This window comes from Macaca fascicularis, chromosome 10 (assembly GCF_037993035.2).
Source record: "Macaca fascicularis isolate 582-1 chromosome 10, T2T-MFA8v1.1".
NCBI lineage: Eukaryota > Metazoa > Chordata > Mammalia > Primates > Cercopithecidae > Macaca > Macaca fascicularis.
In genome coordinates, this window is record NC_088384.1 from 10,753,564 (window position 1) to 10,773,182 (window position 19,619).

The following is a 19,619-nucleotide window of genomic DNA, read 5'->3' on the forward strand; positions in this document are numbered from 1 at the left end:
CTTGGCCAATTGTTTTTTTGTTTTTTTTTTTTGAGACGGAGTCTCGCTGTCTCCCAGGCTGAAGTGCAGTGGCGCGATCTTGGCTTACTGTAAGCTCCGCCTCCTGGGTTCACGCCATTCTCCTGCCTCAGCCTCCCGAGTAGCTGGGACTACAGGTGCCTGCCACTATGCCTGGCTAATTTTTTGTATTTTTAGTAGAGACGGGGTTTCACCGTGTTAGGATAGTTTCGATCTCCTGACCTCATGATCTGCCTGCCTCGGCCTCCTAAAGTGCTGGGATTACAGGCGTGAGCCACCATGCCCGGCCTTTTTTTTTTTGAGACAGTCTCACTCTGTCACCAAGGCTGGAGTGCAGTGGCTTGATGTTGGCTCAATGCAACCTCTACTGCCCAGGTTCAAGCGATTCTCCTGACTCAGCCTCCTGAATAGCTAGGATTAGAGGCACCTACCACCGCGCCCGGCTAATTTTTTTTTATTTTTAGCAGAGATGGGGTTTCACCATATTGGCCAGGCTAGTCTTGAACTCCTGACCTAGTGATCCACCTGTCTTGGCTTCCCAAAGTGCTGGGATTACAGGCGTGAGCCAGCACGCCCGGCCAACTTGTTTTTTTCTTTTTATCATTCCCCCAATTATTCTGCAATTAATTCCTTACTTCCTATATAAGTAAAAAATCTGTTCTTTCCCTATTACCTTGCTTACAATGTGTCTTCTTTCTAAAATTTCTTCTTCCTCCACACTAACTCCACTCCAAAATCTTGGCTTAATACATGTTTGTTTTCAGACTTTTCTCATTCAAAAAGTTTGTTGATTTATCCCTTAAAAAAAATTTTTTTTAAACAGGGTCTCACTCTGTCACCCAGGCTGGAGTGCAGTGGTGGCATCTCAGCTCAAGGCAATGTCTGCCTCCTGAGCTTAAGCAATTCTCCCACCTCAGCCTCCTGAGTAGCTGGGATTACAGGTGTATGCCACCACACCCAGTTAATTTTTTTTTTTTTTTTTTCAGACAGGTCTTGCTCTGTCACCCAGGATGGAGTACAATGGCATGATCTTGGCTCACTGCAACCTCTGCCTCCCTGGTTCAAGTAATTCTCCTGCCTCAGCCTCCTGAGTAGCTGGGACTACAGGCGTGCACCACCACACAGGGCTAATTTTTGTATTTTTAGTAGAGACAGGGTTTCACTATGTTGGCCAGGCTGGTCTCGAATTCTTGACCTCAAGTGATCCGCCTGCCTCGGCCTCCCAAAGTGCCGGGGTTATAGGTGTAAGCCACTGCACCCGGCCCCCTCTTAATTTTAAAAAGGTAACGATTTCAGTTCCTTAAATACACACACTGTATAGCTGTATATAAATGTAATAATGAATTATTTCAATAAATGTTTTTCCCTTCACTGGCTCCTTACTCCTATTCTCTCCTCCTACTCACATCAACACCTTGCCCAGGTTTGTAATCTAGTATGTATCTTTTCTGAGTTTCTCAACACTCACATAATCATACATACATGCATTTGGGGCTTTTTGGATCACTAGTGTTTTACAAAATGGGACACTACACACTCTTTTTGGTATCTTCCTTTTCCAACAGAACAATATGTCATGGAATTCTTTCCCTTCAAGTCATTTGGTATCGCTTCAATTCATTCTTCTTGATGCCTCCATGACATTTCTTGGGGTAAATAGACCATAACTTATTCAGCCATTTCTCTACTATAGGAATTCAAACTGCTTTCAGTTTTTTGCTGCTATAATAAATATCTTTGTACTTACATCTTAGTACTTTCATGTCCCATGTACTGGTGCTTTAATTACTATGGGGATAGTCCCAGGAGAAAAACGGCTTGGTCAAAGATCTTTGAATTTCCTTAGTACTCATGTTCAGTATATGATTACCTTAGATCTATTTTTTTTTTTTTTTTTTTTGAAGACAGAGTCCTGCTCTGTCACCCAGGATGGAGAGGAGTGGCACGATCCTGGCTCACTGAAACTCTACCACATGGGTTCAAGTGATTTTGGTGCCTCAGCTACCCGAATAGCTGGGATTACAGGCGTGAGCCACCAGGCCTATCTTTGTATTTTTATTTATTTATTGCTATTATTTTTATTTTTTGAGAAAGTCTTGCTCTGTCATCCAGGCTGGAGTGCAGTGGTGCAATCTCACCTAACTGCACCCTCTGACTTTCCAGTTCAAGTGATTCTCCTGCCTTAGCCTCTCGAATAGCTAGTATTACAGGTGTGCACCACACGGCCCGGCTAATTTTTGTATTTTCAGTAAAGACAAAATTTCACTATGTTGGCCAGGCTGGTTTCAAACTCCTGACCTCAAATGATCCACCAGCCTCAGCCTCCTAAAGTGTTGGGATTACAGGCATGAGCCACCGTGCCTGGCCTAATTTTTGTATTTTTAGTAGAGACGGTGTTTCACCACGTTGCCCAGGCTGGTCTCAAACTCCTGACCTCAAGCAATCTGCCTGCCTTGGCCTCCCAAAGTGCTGGAATTACAGGTGTGACCCATGTCCCATGGCCCAGGATCTAACTGTTTTACCTATATATAGTTTATCTCGCCAGCAAATTCTGTAACTTGTATTCCATTAATAAAATATTTTTATTTAAATTTTCAGACATCTACACTTATGTTTTTGTTGATGAAGTTGGCAAGAAATAAGAGAGAGAGATAAGTGAAGGTCTTATGGGCCAATGTGAAGCAGCTGAAGCAACAAAATGGGGCCCAGAAGAGCTCATATCACATTTTTTTCTTTCAAGATTGAGCTGGCTAACAGTCTCCTAGGATTCTCAGAATACTGAACTTTGTACTAGAGCTATTTATCTCCTTGATAATTATTCCTGTTAAGTCTGCCACTGTTACTTAACATTGAAAATTTCCTAATTTACTCAAGTAGTAAATACTCTTACAAAAGCAGAGGCTGGTTATAATCGGTGAATTATCTGACCTTTCCTTTTTTTCATCTTTTTATTTTCTTCCTTTCCTGAACTTTGCTTTTGGTTATTTCACAGCTATAGTCCATAAAATAAAAAGAAATTAAAAAATCATCTGGGTGAGGTGGCTCACGCCTATAATCCTAGCACCTTGAGAGGCCGAGGCAGGCAGATCACCTGAGGTCAGGAGTTTGAGGCCAGTCTGGCCAACACGATGAAACTCTGTCACTACTAAAAATACAAAAAATTAGCCAGGTATGGTGGCGCACATCTGTAGTCCCAGCTACTTGGGAGGCTGAGGCAGGAGAATCGCTTGAACCCAGGAGGCAGAGGTTGCAGTGAGCTGAGATCACCCCACTACACTTCGGCCTGGGCGACAGAGTGAGACTCAGTCTCTAAAAAACAAGAAAGAGGCCGGGCACGGTGGCTCAAGCCTGTAATCCCAGCACTTTGGGAGGCCGAGACGGGCGGATCACGAGGTCAGGAGATTGAGATCATCCTGGCTAACACGGTGAAACCCCGTCTCTACTAAAAAATACAAAAAAAAAAAAACTAGCCGGGCGAGGTGGTGGGCGCCTGTAGTCCCAGCTACTCGGGAGGCTGAGGCAGGAGAATGGCGGGAACCTGGGAGGCGGAGCTTGCAGTGAGCTGAGATCCGGCCACTGCACTCCAGCCTGGGCAAAAGAGCGAGACTCCGTCTCAAAAAAAAAAACAACAAAAAAACAAAAAACAAAAAACAAAAACAAACAAAAAAAAAAAACAAGAAATTTAAAAATCAATTTTTTTTAAATTTCAGAAGAAAATTCATAATTTTAATAACTTTATATGTTATCTCTCATTTTCATTAATAACAGTATATATTAACGCATATCAGGAAGTTACTTCTGAAACAAGAAAATTATTTGGAAATCAAAGCAGGATCAAAAAAAACCATCTTTCATACCCTTCAAAGCATTCCTATGTTTGCTGAATCCAATTTCATACAATTGACTACATGAGAAATATTTAAAACACTGGCTATATTTTCCCACACCTATTAATTATCAACACTACTGAATGATCATTAAGTAAATGCTTCTAAACTTCTAAAATCTCAACACGACAAAGCACTCTCCATCACAACAATTTTCTTTTTTTTTTTTGAGATAGAGCTTCACCTTTATTGCCCAGGCTGGAGTGCAATGGCACAATCTCGGCTCACTGCAACCTGTGCCTCCCAGGTTCAAGCGATTCTCCTGCCCCAGCCTCCCAAGCTCTAGCTGGGATTACAGGAATGCGCCACCACGCCGGGCTAATTTTGTATTTCTAGTAGAGATGGGGTTTCACCATGTTGGTAAGGTTGGTCTTGAACTCCTGACCTCAGGTGATCCACTGGCCTCGGCCTACCAAAGTGCTTGGATTACAGGTGTGGGCCACCGTACCCAGAAACAAAAAATTTACTCAAGGAAAAAGAAACCTTATGCCGGGCGCAGTGGCTCACGCCTGTAATCCCAGCACTTTGGGAGGCCGAGGCGGGTGGATCGCCTGAGGTCGGGAGTTCGAGACCAGCCTGACCAACATGGAGAAACCCCGTCTCTACTAAAAATACAAAATTAACTGGGCCTGGTGGCACATGCCTATAATCCCAGCTACTAGGGAGGCTGAGGCAGGAGAATTGCTTGAACCCGGGAGGCGGAGGTTGCGGTGAGCCGAGATCGTGCCATTGCACTCCAGCCTGGGCAACAAGAGTGAAACTCCGCCTCAAAAAAAAAAAAAAAAGAAACCATTTCATTTGAAGGAGAAAAAAAAAATGTGTTAAAGCAATGACCTTTAAACCCTGGGAGTAAACTTGGAAGGTGTTATGGCCTTTGATCACAGAACTCAACTTTATAGTCAATCTGGCCTGGATTTCTTCTGATAAAACTATACCTGAATAGATCCTCTGGCAACTTTGTAGAATTGTAAAGAATTAAAAAACAAAGTCAGCATTTTATGACGTGGAACCACTTAAGATGGAAAGGCTCTTCTAACAAGTTTATTGAGCCAATCAAAAGCCTAGATATTGGAAGCTGGACTCTGCAAAGTCTCACTATCAGTTCTGAGATTCTGCAGCCAAGAAGGAAAGCTCTTCCAGGACCCTTAGGATCGTGCCTCTTGAAGAGAAAAGCAGCAATGTTCTTCATATTTTACCAGCTACACAAAACACCCAGAAAGGAAGATATAACAAAGACTGAAAATGGATGAAATGATACAGGTCTCTGCTACAATCTAGGTATGTATTTTATTTCCTGAAACTAACTAGATTAGAATTTTAACATGGTCTGATTTTGAAAAGAAGTCTGCTTAATATTAGGTAGTTTTCATAGCATATAAGGAAGTAATTAATAAACTATAACTTTGCAGTTGGAGAATGGGGAGAAAGAAAAAGCTAGTGTTTCCTTTATAATGCAAAATAGGCCTCTCAGAAAAAATGCAATGACCAAATAAAAAATACTCTAAATAGATTTGCATATATTGAGCAAAACTAAACAAACAGAAAGGCTACATACATACACATTATGATTCTGTATGATTCCACTTAGATGAAGTCAAGAAAAGGCAAAACAGTCTATGATGACAGAAACCAAAAGAGTGGCTGCCTATGAAGGTGGAGACTGACTGGAGGAGCATGAGGGAACTTTCCAGGACGATGGAAATGTTCTATATCTTGACTGAGCTGTAGGTTACCTTTGTTAAAGCTCACTGAACTACATATGTAAGATCTGTGAAATTTGCTGCATATAAATTTTACCTTATTTAAAAAAAGTATACTACTCTCCAAACAAAATAACTTTTATACTAAGACTTCTCTCAGTTGGATGTCTTCTTATAAAAAATGTAATGAGAAAATACTTTTAAAAATATTCCCAGATAGTATTTTTTGGCATAGGTATTATGCACTGTTTTGTGGTTGAAAGTGTGGATTCTGAGTTAGGCTTTTGTGAGTTGGAATCCTGGCTTAGCAATTCACTGAGTGACTTGGAAAGAGCTACCAAACTTCTCTGTGCCTCAGTCTTCTCATGTAAAATGGAAATAACAATAGCACTGACTTCACAAAGTTGTCAGGTGGACTATGTAAGTTAATAAAACACTTAAAACATAACACTTAGCACTACGTAAGTATTAGCTATAATTATTATCAAAATAAAAAATTTACACTTGAACTGGTTGTCATCCTGGTAATCCAAAGCCAGGCAGGACCTTAGAAGAGTAAAATTTACATGGACAACCACTATTACGACAACAAATGAGATCAAAATAGAAGACCTGGAAGTCTTTGGCTTTTTCAAACATGTTAGGAATGCGTCTCCATTGACCATTCAGAAACTTTTCATTATTATTCATTTCTTTAGGTAGCTCCTGATTCTTGTCTAGGGCTGTTTCTTGCTAATCTTTACCTCAGAGGGTTTCTCAGTGTTAATGAGGACTACACACAAAGGTAAAAAAGAGAAATACAAATGTCATTTATTTATTTATTTATTTGAGACAGAGTCTTGCTCTGTTGCCCAGGCAGGAGCAAAGTGGTGCGATCTTAGCTCACTGCAACCTCTGCCTCCTGGGTTCAAGTGATTCTCGTGCCTCAGTCTCCCGAGTAGCTGGGATTACAGGCATGTGCCACCATGCCCAGCTAATTTTTTTTTTTTTTTTTTTTAAGTAGAGAAGGAGTTTCGCTATGTTGGCCAGGCTGTTGTCAAACTCCACGCCTCAAGCAATTGGCCCACCTTGGCCTCCCAAAGTGCTGGGATTATAGGTGTGAGCCACCATGCCCAGCCAAAGTCATTTATTTTTAATTTTCTAGTATTTACACTACATGAAAACTTTATTATATTTCAAGATTTTCTACTGGACTTAAAAACAAACAAACAGAGAAATCCTCTATAATTCTTCACTAGATGATAGTTTATAGATTATTGGTATAATGGCATCCTGAAATGGTCTGTCAATATGTACTAGATGTTTAAGTAAAAAACAGGTTTATTCATCTATAAATTTATTTACAGTGACTACATTATTTACTCTGTATTAAAACTGAATCAGGAGATGAAGACAAGAGGAAAACAAGTAATCACTATGAATACAGTGATTTTAAAAAATTATATAAGTAAGTCTGGGCAATACGGTGAGATCCCATCTCTACAAAAATTTAAAAAATTAGCCAGGCATGGTGGCTTATGCCTGTAGTCCTAGCTACTTGGGACACTGAGGCGGGAGGATTGCCTGGGAGGTCGAGACTGCAGTGAGATATGATTGTGCCACTGCAGTTCAGCCTGGGAGACAGAGCAAGACCCCATCTTAAAAACAAAACAAAAACAAAAACAAATAAAATTACATAGGTACATTGGGGTGAGAAAAGAAAACATATTACTTTATAAAAACAGGTGGGCTTCATGGTGAAATACTTATAGAAAAAGTAGACCTTCAACTTAAATTTAAAACCTGTAGGATACAAAACTTTCAGTCTACTATTCTATCAGGTATAATCTATTTAAAAAGTGTTTCGAAATGGTTAGATAAATGTAATGTCATCACTCATTTGATGGCGGTGATGATGATAAAGATGTGAATGAATTTAAGGACTGAGTGACGGGGGATAAGACTACAGAGGCATGGGGAAGGCACATTCTGTGTTTCAAAACATGGCCAATGGCCACAGATCTGGCTTGTCCCCTTAAGTCATCAGGCATCTCATGCACCTAGCTAAATGAGTACCCACTAGGTTAGTGGTATATGTGAGAAACGCCTGGGGAGCTCTTCAAAACACATGTTCCAAAGGCTGAGTATGGTGGCTCATGCCTATAATTCCAGCACTTTGGGAGGGCCAAGGTGGTAGAATTGCTTGAGTCCAGGAGTTCAAGACCAGCCTGGGCAACGTAGTGAGACCCTATCTCTATAATACAAAAATTAGTTGGGCAGTTGGGCATGGTGGTGCATGCCTGTAGTCCTAGTTATTCAGGAGGCTGAAGCAGAAGATTGCTTGACCCCCGGAGGTCAAGATTCCAGTGAGCTGTGATCTCGGCACTGTTCTCCAACCTTGGAGACAGAGTGAGACCCTGTCTCAAAAAAACAAAAACAAAGGCCGGGCGCGGTGGCTCAAGCCTGTAATCCCAGCACTTTGGGAGGCCGAGACGGGTGGATCACGAGGTTAGGAGATCGAGACCATCCTGGCGAACACGGTGAAACCCCGTCTCTACTAAAAAAAATACAAAAAACTAGCCGGGCATGGTGGTGGCGCCTGTAGTCCCAGCTATTCGGGAGGCTGAGTCAGGAGAATGGCGGGAACCCGGGGGGCGGAGCTTGCAGTGAGCTGAGATCCGGCCACTGCACTCCAGCCCGGGCGACAGAGCCAGACTCCGTCTCAAAAAACAAAAACAAAAACAAAAACAAAAACACATGTTCTAAGCCCTCCCTTTGAGATTATCATTCAACAGCTCTTTAGAGTCCTAGCGTGTATGTATATTTTGAAAAAGCTTACCCAACAGTCTAGGCAGGTCCAAACTACTTCCAATTTCTGTTATTTCTTTATACATTTTACTTTTTAAATTCTTCTGAGATAGGGTAATACTCTGTCACCCGGGCTAGAGTGCAGTGGCGAAATCATGGCTCACCACAGCCTTGATCTCCTGGGCACAAGCATCATTTTATTTATTTTATTTTTTATTTATACTGGAGTGCAGTGGTGCAATCATGGCTCATTACGGCCTTGACCTCCTGGTCTCAAGCATCATTTTATTTATTTTTTATTTTTCTTCCTGACTCCCCAAACTTGTTATCAAGCATCATTTTAATCTTTTAAATAGTATAAAAATCTTACCACCACCAAAATAGTATCTTTGTCTTTTAGATATTATTAAAATCAACCATATTTAACAAGCTTTAAAAATAAAATGCATCCCTTGCTCAAGAGACAGCTACAATTAAACCATCACTGAAAGGTGGGCAGCTGATTTTGAAACTCTTAAGGGAAAAAGATTTGGGAATAATTATCTACAACCCATTCTAGAATCAATCTTTTCATCATTTTAAATATTATATTCACTATAACTGTATTGTCTCTGCCATTATATACATTTTAAAATTTTTATTTCTATTTTATTTTATTTTTGAGACAGGGTCTTGCTCTGTTGCCTAGGCTGGAGTGGAGTGGCACAATCTCGGCTGACTGCAGCCTTGACTTCCCAGGCTCAAGCAATCCTCCTACCTCAGCTTCCCAAAGTGCTAGGATTATAGGCGTAGCTAGCACTACAGGCATGTGCCACCACACTCAGCTAATTTTGCTTACTTTTTTGTAGAGATAAGGTCTCACTATGTTGCCCAGGCCTCCCAAAGTGCTGGGATTACAGGCGTGAGCCACCACACCTGGCTTCTGCCATTATAGTTGACAATAGAGATGAAAAGGTAAATGGTGAAAGCATTGTCTTAAATTTTATGCCACATAGTTGCATTATGATTATTTCCCCAAAAATCTGTTCGCTGCTGTAGTTGAAAACCAAGAAGTGGGGCGGGCTTGGTGGCTCACACATGTAATCCCAGCACTTTGAGAGGTCAAGGCGGGTGGATCATGAGGTCAGGAGTTCAAGACCAGCCTGACCAATATGGTGAAACCCTGTCTCTACTAAAAATACAAAAATTAGCCAGGCGTGGTGGTGCACACGTGTAGTCCCAGCTACTCGGGAGGCTGAGGCAGGAGAATTGCTTCAATCTGGGAGGTGGAGGTTGCAGTGAGTTGGATCACGCCACTGCACTCCAGCCTGGGCAACAGAGCGAGACTCCATCTCAAAAAAGAAAAAAAAAAAAACCACCATGAAGTGGTTCTACATATGTTAGACAAGTTATTCTGACAAGCCCAACTCCCTGAGTAGCCCTTTTTAAATCTAGCACTCCAAACTATACCACATATTCTAAAACTAATTTTGTTTAAGAATGTAAAAATTTTAGAAATAATGCCTCATTAGGTATCCCACTGATTCTTCCCATTCATTCTCTGATATGTTTCAGTGTTTCTTTGAGATGAATGTCTTGCTGTCCTGCATAATGACAACATTACTCCTTTGACAATAATCAGGGAACCATGGAACTATCGTTCCTGTACAGATAATATAAAAAGTAGACTCGTTGGGCGCAGTGGCTCACACTTGTAATCCCAGCACTTTGGGAGGCTGAGGCGGGCAGATCACCTGAGGTCAAGAGTTCGAGACTAGCCTGGCCAACATGGTAAAACTCCATTTCTACTAAAAACACAAAAATTACCGGGTGTGGTAGCAGGCACCTGTAATCTTAGTACTTGGGAGGCTGAGGGAGGAGAACTGCTTCAACCCGGGAGGCGGAGGTTGCAGTGAGCAGAGATTGTGTCGTTGCACTCCAGCCTGGGCGACAAGGATGAAACTCCGTCTCAAAAAAAAAAAGTAGACTCACAGTTCAGAATGCCACTTGTCTTCCCACATGGAATCATTTTCATGTCTGAGTGTCAAGTGTGAGACACAGTACTAATCAAAGAGACTGACCAACATTTTCCATCCCTACAGATACAGTCCTTACAGAGATGGCACTGTCATAAAAAGCAGAAATGGTCTACAATGCTCAGATTTAAGGAAATGACAAGTTTTGAAAATCACTAGAACCTAGCAGTAGCACAGCCAGAATAGAATTTATTTCCCGTATCATCCTGCTAAATATTTTCCAAGCCATTGATGCTTCAGGAAACTTGGATAGGTATGTATGGCAAAGAAAAATCTAGGAAAAATAGCTCCCAAGAATTCAGAGGAACTGGCCCAGTAATTACACTTTTTTTTTTTTTTTTTTTTTTTGAGAGGAAGACTCACGCGGTTGCCCAATCTGGAGTGCAATGGCGTGATCTCAGCTCACTGCAACCTCTGCCTCCTGGGTTCAAGTGATTCTCCTGCCTCAGCCTCCTGAGTAGCTGGGACTACAGGCAGGCACCACCAAGCCCAGCTAATTTTTATATTTTTAGTAAAGATGGGGTTTCACTATGTTGGCCAGGCTGGTCTCGAACTCCTGACCTCGTGATCCACCTGCCTCAGCCTCCCAAAGTGCTGGGATTACAGGTGTGAGCCATCACGTCCGGCCTCAGTAATTTCACTTTTAAGAATTTAAGGAAATAATAGAGCAATATACAAAGAGTGTGTATACATGTACACTTACACACACACCTATATAAGAAATAAGACTATAAAGAAACATATACCAAAATTTTCTCAACAGTGTCTTTCTCTGAGTTGTGGGATTATCAGTAATTAAAAAAAAAAATCTATGCTTACCTGTATTCTCTTTTTCTGTATGCACAGAACTTGCATAATAATTAGGAAAGGCACTGAGATGTTTCCCAAAAGTATTAAGTGCATACTGCCATGTATTAGGGAAATATGCAAAACATGAAACCTTTGGAGAAACCAAGTAGCACATGACATAATTTTATATCCTAAACTAACAAACCAACTGCGTAAGAGACTTTTTTTTGAGAGACATGGTCTCACTCCGTCACCCAAGATGGAGTGCTGAGGCATGATCACAGCTCACTGCATCCTTGACCTCCTGGGCTCACGCAATCCTCCCACCCGAGTCCCCCGAGTAGCTGGGACTACAGGCATGAGCACTAATTGTTTTATTTCTTATAGAGACAGGGTCTTGCTATGTTGCCTGTGCTCGTCTCGAACTCCTAACCTCAAGTGATCCTCTCACCTTGTCTTTCCAAAGTGTTGGGATTACAGGCATGAGCCACTGTATCTGGCCTACAAGAGACTTTTTAAGTAAGTATTATATGCCTTTTAATTTTTTTTCTTTTTTCTTTTTTTATTTTTATTTTTGAGACAGAGTCTCCCTCTGCCCCCCAAGCTGGAGTGCAATGGCGCAATTTTGGCTCACTGCAACCTCCGCCTCCTGGATTCAAGTGATTCTCCTGCCTCAGCCACCCCAGTAGCTGAGATTACAGGCATATGCCACCACACCTGGCTAATTTTTTTTTTTTTTTTTGGTATTTTTAGTAGAGATGGGATTTCACCATATTGGTCAGGCTGGTCTCAAACTCCTGACCTCAGGTGATCCACCCACCTTGGCCTCCCAAAGTGCTGGGATTACAGGTGTGAGCCACTGCGCCTGGCCTCTTTTAATTTTTCTTAAAAATTTACTCTTCTTCACCCTACGATCATTTTAACGCTTCCACAAGTTTTGCATCTCTGGAAGGAGAAAGACAAATGATTAATTCTTCTGATACTTTTGTCTGCAGAAAAATCGGTACCTAATGGCATACCTGATAGTTTGAGGTCTAAAATCCTCATAATTCTGTTTTAAAATTCCACTTCCATCCCTTCTCACTTACCCCAATGTCCAAAATCCCATGTCTAGGAGAGTAAAATTAGGACAGACATCCCTTTTCCCCCAGATATTCACATACGTATGTATATGAACATACACATGTGCATATTTATTTATATTCACTTATACTTAATATGCACTTAAGGTATACAGCAAAAAAGTCTAGATACAGAGACCATTATCTTGACAATATAATTACTAGGTTTAAGGCCTGGAAAATGCAGCTTACCATGTAAAAATATCTCACCACAAGAAATCAGTAATTTTCAAAGCTGGTAAAACTATCAATTCTACTAAAAAAAAAACCTCGAGGCTACAGGTAGGTTGATAGGGTAAATACTAAAATTAATACCAACTGGGTTGCTATTAAGCTTACCTTACAGCTTTGAAAAACTCTGATTTCTTGTGGGTTTCAGTGGTGAGCTGCATTTCCTTAGTTTCAGCCGACTTCCCAGCAGGAATTCGAGTCTGATGAAAAATCAGCAAAAGGAAGCCCTCACTGAGAAACATACTGGTATCATTCACTGAGTGGAGACAGTGAAAAAGGAACATATTTCTAAAGGCAAATTCACATTAGTAATATATATGTTTATATGGTAAAGACGGATTTAATTTCTTATGGCAGAAAGAACAATTAATTTTCCTTGAAAACCTGATTGCTTTTTCTACAACATGTTTGCTTTTACCCTACCTATCTCTTTGAGATATTCATTAGTCACAGTTCACCCCTTAAGTGCCCTTTAAGAAATCAAAACAAAAAACCTTTAGGTCTAAATTTGAGCAGTAGTTATAAGACATCTTCTGGCAGCAACGCTGGGATCTTATAGCAGAAAAAAAAATTAGTAAAACAAACTTTTAACAATTTTTTGCATCACCTTTATCAACTGGGATACTACCTCTCAAATCTGTGACAAACAAATCTGGAAATCTTGCTTCATCTATATAGAAATCGGTTAAATTTTTAAAGTAAGTATTTGATAATTTCAAGAAAAAACACGTTTTCTAAAATGTCTTTAACACAGTAATTCACAATAGTATACAGTTCTGAAAACGTAGAAATAGAACTTTGCTTTAAAAACATCCTGAAATACATACCTTTCATTACTTATTCTGAATTATAAGGTTTATCATATTTAAACCTTGTTCTAGACTAGTACTGTCAACAAAGCACCAGTACCCACAGGTAGTTAAATTTAAATTTAAATTAATTAAAATAAAATAAAATAAAATAAAATGTTCAGTTCCTCAGCTGTACTAGCAACCTTATTAGTGTACAATGGTCATGTGAGGTTGGTGGCTACCTTATGGAACAGCACAGATCCAGAGCTTACTGCAAGAAGTTCTATTCAATAGCATTGCTGTAGACAAAACCTAAATGGGGAGACAGCATAGTTAAAAGGCCTTACCTGGTCTGAGGAGGTGTGGGTGTGTAAAGGGGCTGGGCTGGCCTAAGTATCGGTTTGGAATCCTCCTTTCTGGGACAGGATGAAGGGAGTACCTTCGCTGTGAACACAACATACATCCTGAATGAAGAATAAAGAGGGCGAAATGAAACAATAGATCTAAGAAGTCTTCATGATATAAATACACTTCTCCATCTCCAGCAGTTTGGATGCTTTAGAAAAATGCAAACTAGTATTTCCTTCCTTCTCTCCTTCAATATTCATTTATTTATTTTTAAGACAGAGTCTCACTCTGTCGCCCAGGCTGGAGTCAGTGGCTCAGCTTCCCTAGTAGCTGGGACTACAGGTATGTGCCACCAAGCCTGGTTAATTTTTTTTATTTTTGGTAGAGATGAGGTCTCACTATGTTGCCCAGGCTGGAAACCCACACCATTTTCTTTGTAATCATCTTAGAAACTATGATTTTTCTTTTTTTTAAATCTTTTTAGAAGAAACTATGCTTTTTCTAAACAATCCTCTACAAACTTAATTGGAATTAACTTTTAAGACTCCTCTCTTCCAAATACATATATTATTATTCATAATTCATAGTCCTTACAGAAATTGTGTGTTCACAAAGAGACTGTACAGTATTGATCGTTGAGATCAAACAGAGAGGACCTAGTGAGCAGCAGCGGGGAGGGATAAAAGCAAAGATTACAAAGTCAAATAAACCTGAGTTTGAATCTCAGTTTCTCTGGTACCAACTGTGTAACCTTGTCCAGATTACTTCTCGGAGTCTGATTCTGTGTTTGTAAAACAATGATGATAATGCCTACTTCACGTGACAGTTAAAAATCTAATTCCTTAATTTAGAACGCAAAGCCTTCAAAGCTCTCTTATCTTCCTAATCTTTTCATCTCCCTCCAGCAGCACTAACCCGCTGGTGGAGTAGGCTGCTGCTGCACTGGTGAGTTCTCTCGTGATTTCTCTCTCTCCTCTTGCACCTTCTCCACATGCACGCTTGTGCACACATACTCATGCACACATAGTATCTTCTGTAATCTCATTCGGGAGTGAAATTTCAGAATATAAAAAGTTAACTGATTCCTTTTTCAATGCTCATATGAAATAATCCTAGCATATCCTTCTATTTTGGACCACTCTCAAGCAGAGGGAGCTTAACTTTAATAAATTCAAAGCAAACAAGTGACACTTTAACAGGAGACATAAATTGAGATGTTTATTCCCAGTACATTTTTTTTTTTTCTTTTTTTTGAGACGGAGTCTCGCTCTGCCGCCCAGGCTGGAGTGCAGTGGCCGGATCTCAGCTCACTGCAAGCTCCGCCTCCCGGGTTCACGCCATTCTCCTGCCTCAGCCTCCCGAGTAGCTGGGACTACAGGCGCCGCCACCTCGCCCGGCTAGTTTTTTGTATTTTTTAAAGTAGAGACGGGGTTTCACCGTGTCAGCCAGGATGGTCTCGATCTCCTGACCTCGTGATCCGCCCGTCTCGGCCTCCCAAAGTGCTGGGATTACAGGCTTGAGCCACCACGCCCGGCCTATTCCCAGTACATTTTTAAAAAAGGTCTCAATAGCTTTTTACTTACATTAAACATCTTTTGCCCAAAGTCATGTAATTAGTAGCAAAGCTGGTGTGTTAAGTTCTATTTCAAAAATATCCAGTTCATTCATAAGTTTCAAACTCTTTTGCTTAGGAAACTTCATGATTTGGATCCTGCTCCCTCATCTGACCTAATCCTCAAAAAACATAATTGCAGCCACACTAAGCTACTTGAAGAATTCCGGCTAAATCATTCTGTATCATAATAGCATTTGCATGAAAAAATACAGTTCTCTTAAAGAGGACACTGCCTACTTATATGATTACACAAATTCTTAAAAAAATCAGCTCAAATAGCACTTACGCAGGAGACTTCTCTTACTCTTCTCACACCTACTGCTTCTGTTTCAGATGTCTTTGCCAATGCTCCTATGGTTTCTATTTTAATACCTACTACACTTCACATAATTGCTAATTAGTTTGCCAGTCTACTATGAACAATCTTTGGAAAAAGAGATAACTTGTTACTTGACTTTATTTTCCCAGTGACTTGATTTGGAATGTATTTTGAAGTTAAAAGTCAATGAGTCTGGCTTCTGATTGGACATAAGAAATAAAAAAGAGGAATTAAGAATAATTCTTGATTTTTGACTTCAACAAGTGAATAAATGGTTGTACCATTACGTGAAACAGGAAAGCCTGAGATATTTATTGGAAATAAATTTAATGGAGAGGTCAAATGAGCAATCTTAATTTCAGGGAGAAAAGTGCCAGGCTAGATATATAAATTAAGGTGTTATAAGCACACAGATAGCATCTAAAGCCCTGGGAATGAGTATTACCCAGGGAAACTGAACAAAGCCTGGCACTGTAATATTTTAAGTGTGAGAAGGAACACAGGAGAAAGAAGGAAAATAAGAAGAATGTGGTATTTAGGGCCGGGTACGGTGGCTCACGCTTGTAATCCCGGCACGCTGGGAGGCCGAGGCAGGCAGATCACTTGAGGCCAGGAGTTCGGGACCAGCCTAGCCAACATGGCTAAACTGTGTCTCTACCCGCCACCCCCTACCCCCCACAAAAAAAGAGTGTGGTATTTAGGAAGTTAAACAAACAAGTGTTTTCAGAAGTGGGGAGGGCCAGGCCAGGCGCGCTGGCTCACGTTTGTAATCCCAGAACTTTGGGAGGCCAAAGTGGATGGATCACCTGAGGTCGCGAGTTCGAGACCAGCCTGACCAACATAGAGAAACCCCGTCTCTACTAAAAATACAAAATCAGCCGGGCACGGTGGTGCATGCCTGTAATCCCAGCTACTTGGGAGGCTGAGGCAGGAGAATGGCTTGAACCTGGGAGGTGAAGGTTGTGGTGAGCCGAGATCACACCATTGCACTCCAGCCTGGGCAACGAGTGTGAAACTCCATCTCAAAAAAAAAAAAAAAAAGAAAGAAAGGTGGGGAGGGCTCACAGTGTGGCAAGTGCTTCAAAATATAAGGAAGCCAAAAGGACGACCACTGGATATGGTAACATTAAAGTCACTGGAGACCCTGGCGATTTTAGCAGAGTAAAGAAGACAGAAGCCAGATTGGAGCATGCCAAGGAGGGAATATGATGTAAGAAAGCAAAGACACTGAGACAATACTCTGGATAAGTTTTGTTGTGAAGAGGCAGAGAAAATGGCACAGCAGATGGCTGGGAGGCAAAGCATCATCAAAGTAGGGGATAACGGCAGAAACAAGTGCTCGTCTTATAACTTTATACTCCACTGAAATTAGTTTTTTCAAACTATAGGAATTTCTTAAGAGCAGAATTTCCTATTTTCTACCTTCTCTCTGTATCATTGTGTCAGAGGCGTTCGAACCAGAGCAACTCCATCTTCAGTAGGGGTCTGGTAAAATAAGGCTAAGACCTGCTAGGCTACATTCCCAGTTTAAGTTAAGGCAGTCTTAATCACAGAATGAAATAGGAGGTCGGCACAAAATGCAGGACATAAAAACCTTGCTAATAAAACAGGTAAGTTATAGTAAAGAAGCTGGCCGGCTGGGCGCAGTGGCTCATGCCTGTAATCCCAGAACTTTGGGAGGCTGAGGCAGGCGGGTCACCTGAGGTCAGGAGTTCGAGATCAGCCTGACCAACATGGAGAAATTCCCTCTCTACTAAAAATACAAAATTAGGCCGGGCACGGTGGCTCATGCCTGTAATCCCAGAACTTTGGGAGGCTGAGGTGGGCGGATCACGAGGTCAGGAGATTGAGACCATCCTGGCGAACATGGTGAAACCCCGTCTCTACTAAAAATACAAAAAAATTAGCCAGGCGTGGTGGCGGGCGCCTGTAGTCCCAGCTTCTTGGGAGGCTGAGGCAGGAGAATGGCATGAACCCGGGAGGTGACGGAGCTTGCAGTGGGCGGAGATCGCGCCACTGCACTCCAGCCTGGGAGACAGAGCGAGACTCTGTCTAAAAACAAGGTGGTGCATGCCTGTACCAGCTACTCAGGAGGCTGAGGCAGGTGAATGGCTTGAACCCAAGAGGTAGAGGTTGTGGTGAGCCAAGATCCCACCATTGCACTCCAGCCTGGGCCGTAAGAGTGAAACTCCGCCTCAAATAATAATAAAAATAATAATAATAATAACAAAAAATAAAAAATTAAAATAAGCCCGTCAAATTTAGATATTGCAAACATCTTCACCTAGACTGTCACCTTCCTGTGAACTTTACCTGTGATATTCTTAGTAATAAAAATATTTAAAAAAAAAGAAAAAAGAAAAAAAAGCTGGCCAAAACCCCCTAAAACTAAGATGGCAATGACAGTAACCTCTGATTGTCCTCACTGCTACACTCCCACCAGCACCCTAAGAGTTTACAGATGCCATGGCAACGTCAGGAAATTATCCTATATGGTCTAAAATGGGGAAGCATGAATAATCCACTTTCTGTTTAGGATATAATCAAGAAATAACCATAAAAATGGGCAACCAGCAGCCCTTGGGGCTGCTCTGCCTATGGAATAGCCATTCTTTATTCCTTTACTTTCTTAATAAACTTGCTTTAACTTTACTCTGTGGATTCCACTGAAATTCTCTCTTGCACGAGATCCAAGAACCATCTCTTGGGGTCTGGATGGGGACCCCTTTCCAGTAACAGTAGGTTCTTAATATCTGTTTGTGGAATGCCTAGAACCTAAACTCTTTAAGTCCTGGTCTGAGAAATGCAGTAGAGTGGAATGAGGAGAACCTGGAATTAGACTCAAGTTTAAAAATCAGGTTTTTCGGCCGGGCGCGGTGGCTCAAGCCTGTAATCCCAGCACTTTGGGAGGCCGAGACGGGTGGATCACAAGGTCAGGAGATCGAGACCATCCTGGCTAACCCGGTGAAACCCCGTCTCTACTAAAAAATACAAAAAACTAGCTGGGCGAGGTGGCGGGCGCCTGTAGTCCCAGCTACTCGGGAGGCTGAGGCAGGAGAATGGCGTGAACCCGGGAGGCGGAGCTTGCAGTGAGCTGAGATCCGGCCACTGCACTCCAGCCTGGGTGACAGAGCGAGACCTCGTCTCAAAAAAAAAAGAAAAAAAAAAAAAAAAATCAGGTTTTTCACTAACAAGCTACGTAGCCTTAGACAAATTACTCTATTTCTCAGAACGTCTGTTTTCGTATGGGCATAAAATACTTATTTTGCTATAATGCTGTGTCAGTGAAATGAGCACTTGCTGCAGTGTGACTCAGAGGGTACCCAAAAATGTTCAACATTATTAGTTACTATTTCCAATGGCAGGCAAATTATAATCATGGGTATGCCACACATAAGTACATGTAAGTACATATACTGGAGAGAATTTAAAAGGAGTTTTAAGCATTTCACAATACCTCTCAAAAACAAGTATATAAAAAAATTAACGCAAAGCAAAAAAATATTCAGAACTGACAAATGGTCTTGAAAGACTAGAAACATACACTGCAGTTTTAGATTTCATTATACTATCATTTAAGTGAGGGGTTATAAATGTGATGGAAAGTAAAATAAACACAACATAGAGGAGGAAAAACAAAGATCATTATAGGGAATTTTCAGAGACAATAAAATGAGCCAGGTATAGAATATAAGTTCTTTAAATTTGGGTCTAGACTACTGGTAATTTATCCCCAAAGCAAACCACCTTTGGTCTGTTTCTACCTGGGCTCTTGAATTCTACTTTCCCATACATGACTGAATTTCCAAATAGCAACCACTGATCCATTACAAATGTAAATTACATCACTAAACTTGCATATTCCCCACTCCCCACAAAGGCTTCCCACTGTACTCGAAATCAAGCGCTAGCTTTAAGTGCACCAGTCCCAACTGGCAACAACCAAAACGTCCATCGACATGGCTAGTGGCTACCATATTAGATCACTACGTGGCTGA

General features: G+C 41.2%; 1 protein-coding gene across 5 annotated transcripts in view; it reads right to left on the reverse strand.

Moving 5' to 3' along the window:
• XPNPEP3 (X-prolyl aminopeptidase 3) overlaps nucleotides 1–19,619 on the reverse strand; it is a 72,305-nt gene that overhangs the window by 46,077 nt on the left and 6,609 nt on the right. For 2 of the 5 annotated variants that reach the window (XM_005567171.5, XM_065522087.2), the window contains one exon: nucleotides 13,687–13,803. The exons of 1 other annotated variant lie outside the window; for it this stretch is intronic. In XM_005567171.5, coding sequence (XP_005567228.2) covers nucleotides 13,687–13,803 — 117 coding nt within the window. Of the gene's footprint in view, nucleotides 1–12,016; nucleotides 12,142–12,656; nucleotides 12,748–13,686; nucleotides 13,804–19,619 lie in introns of those variants that run through there. 2 more of the 5 variants (XM_045363564.3, XM_065522088.2) reach the window with 2 other exon arrangements.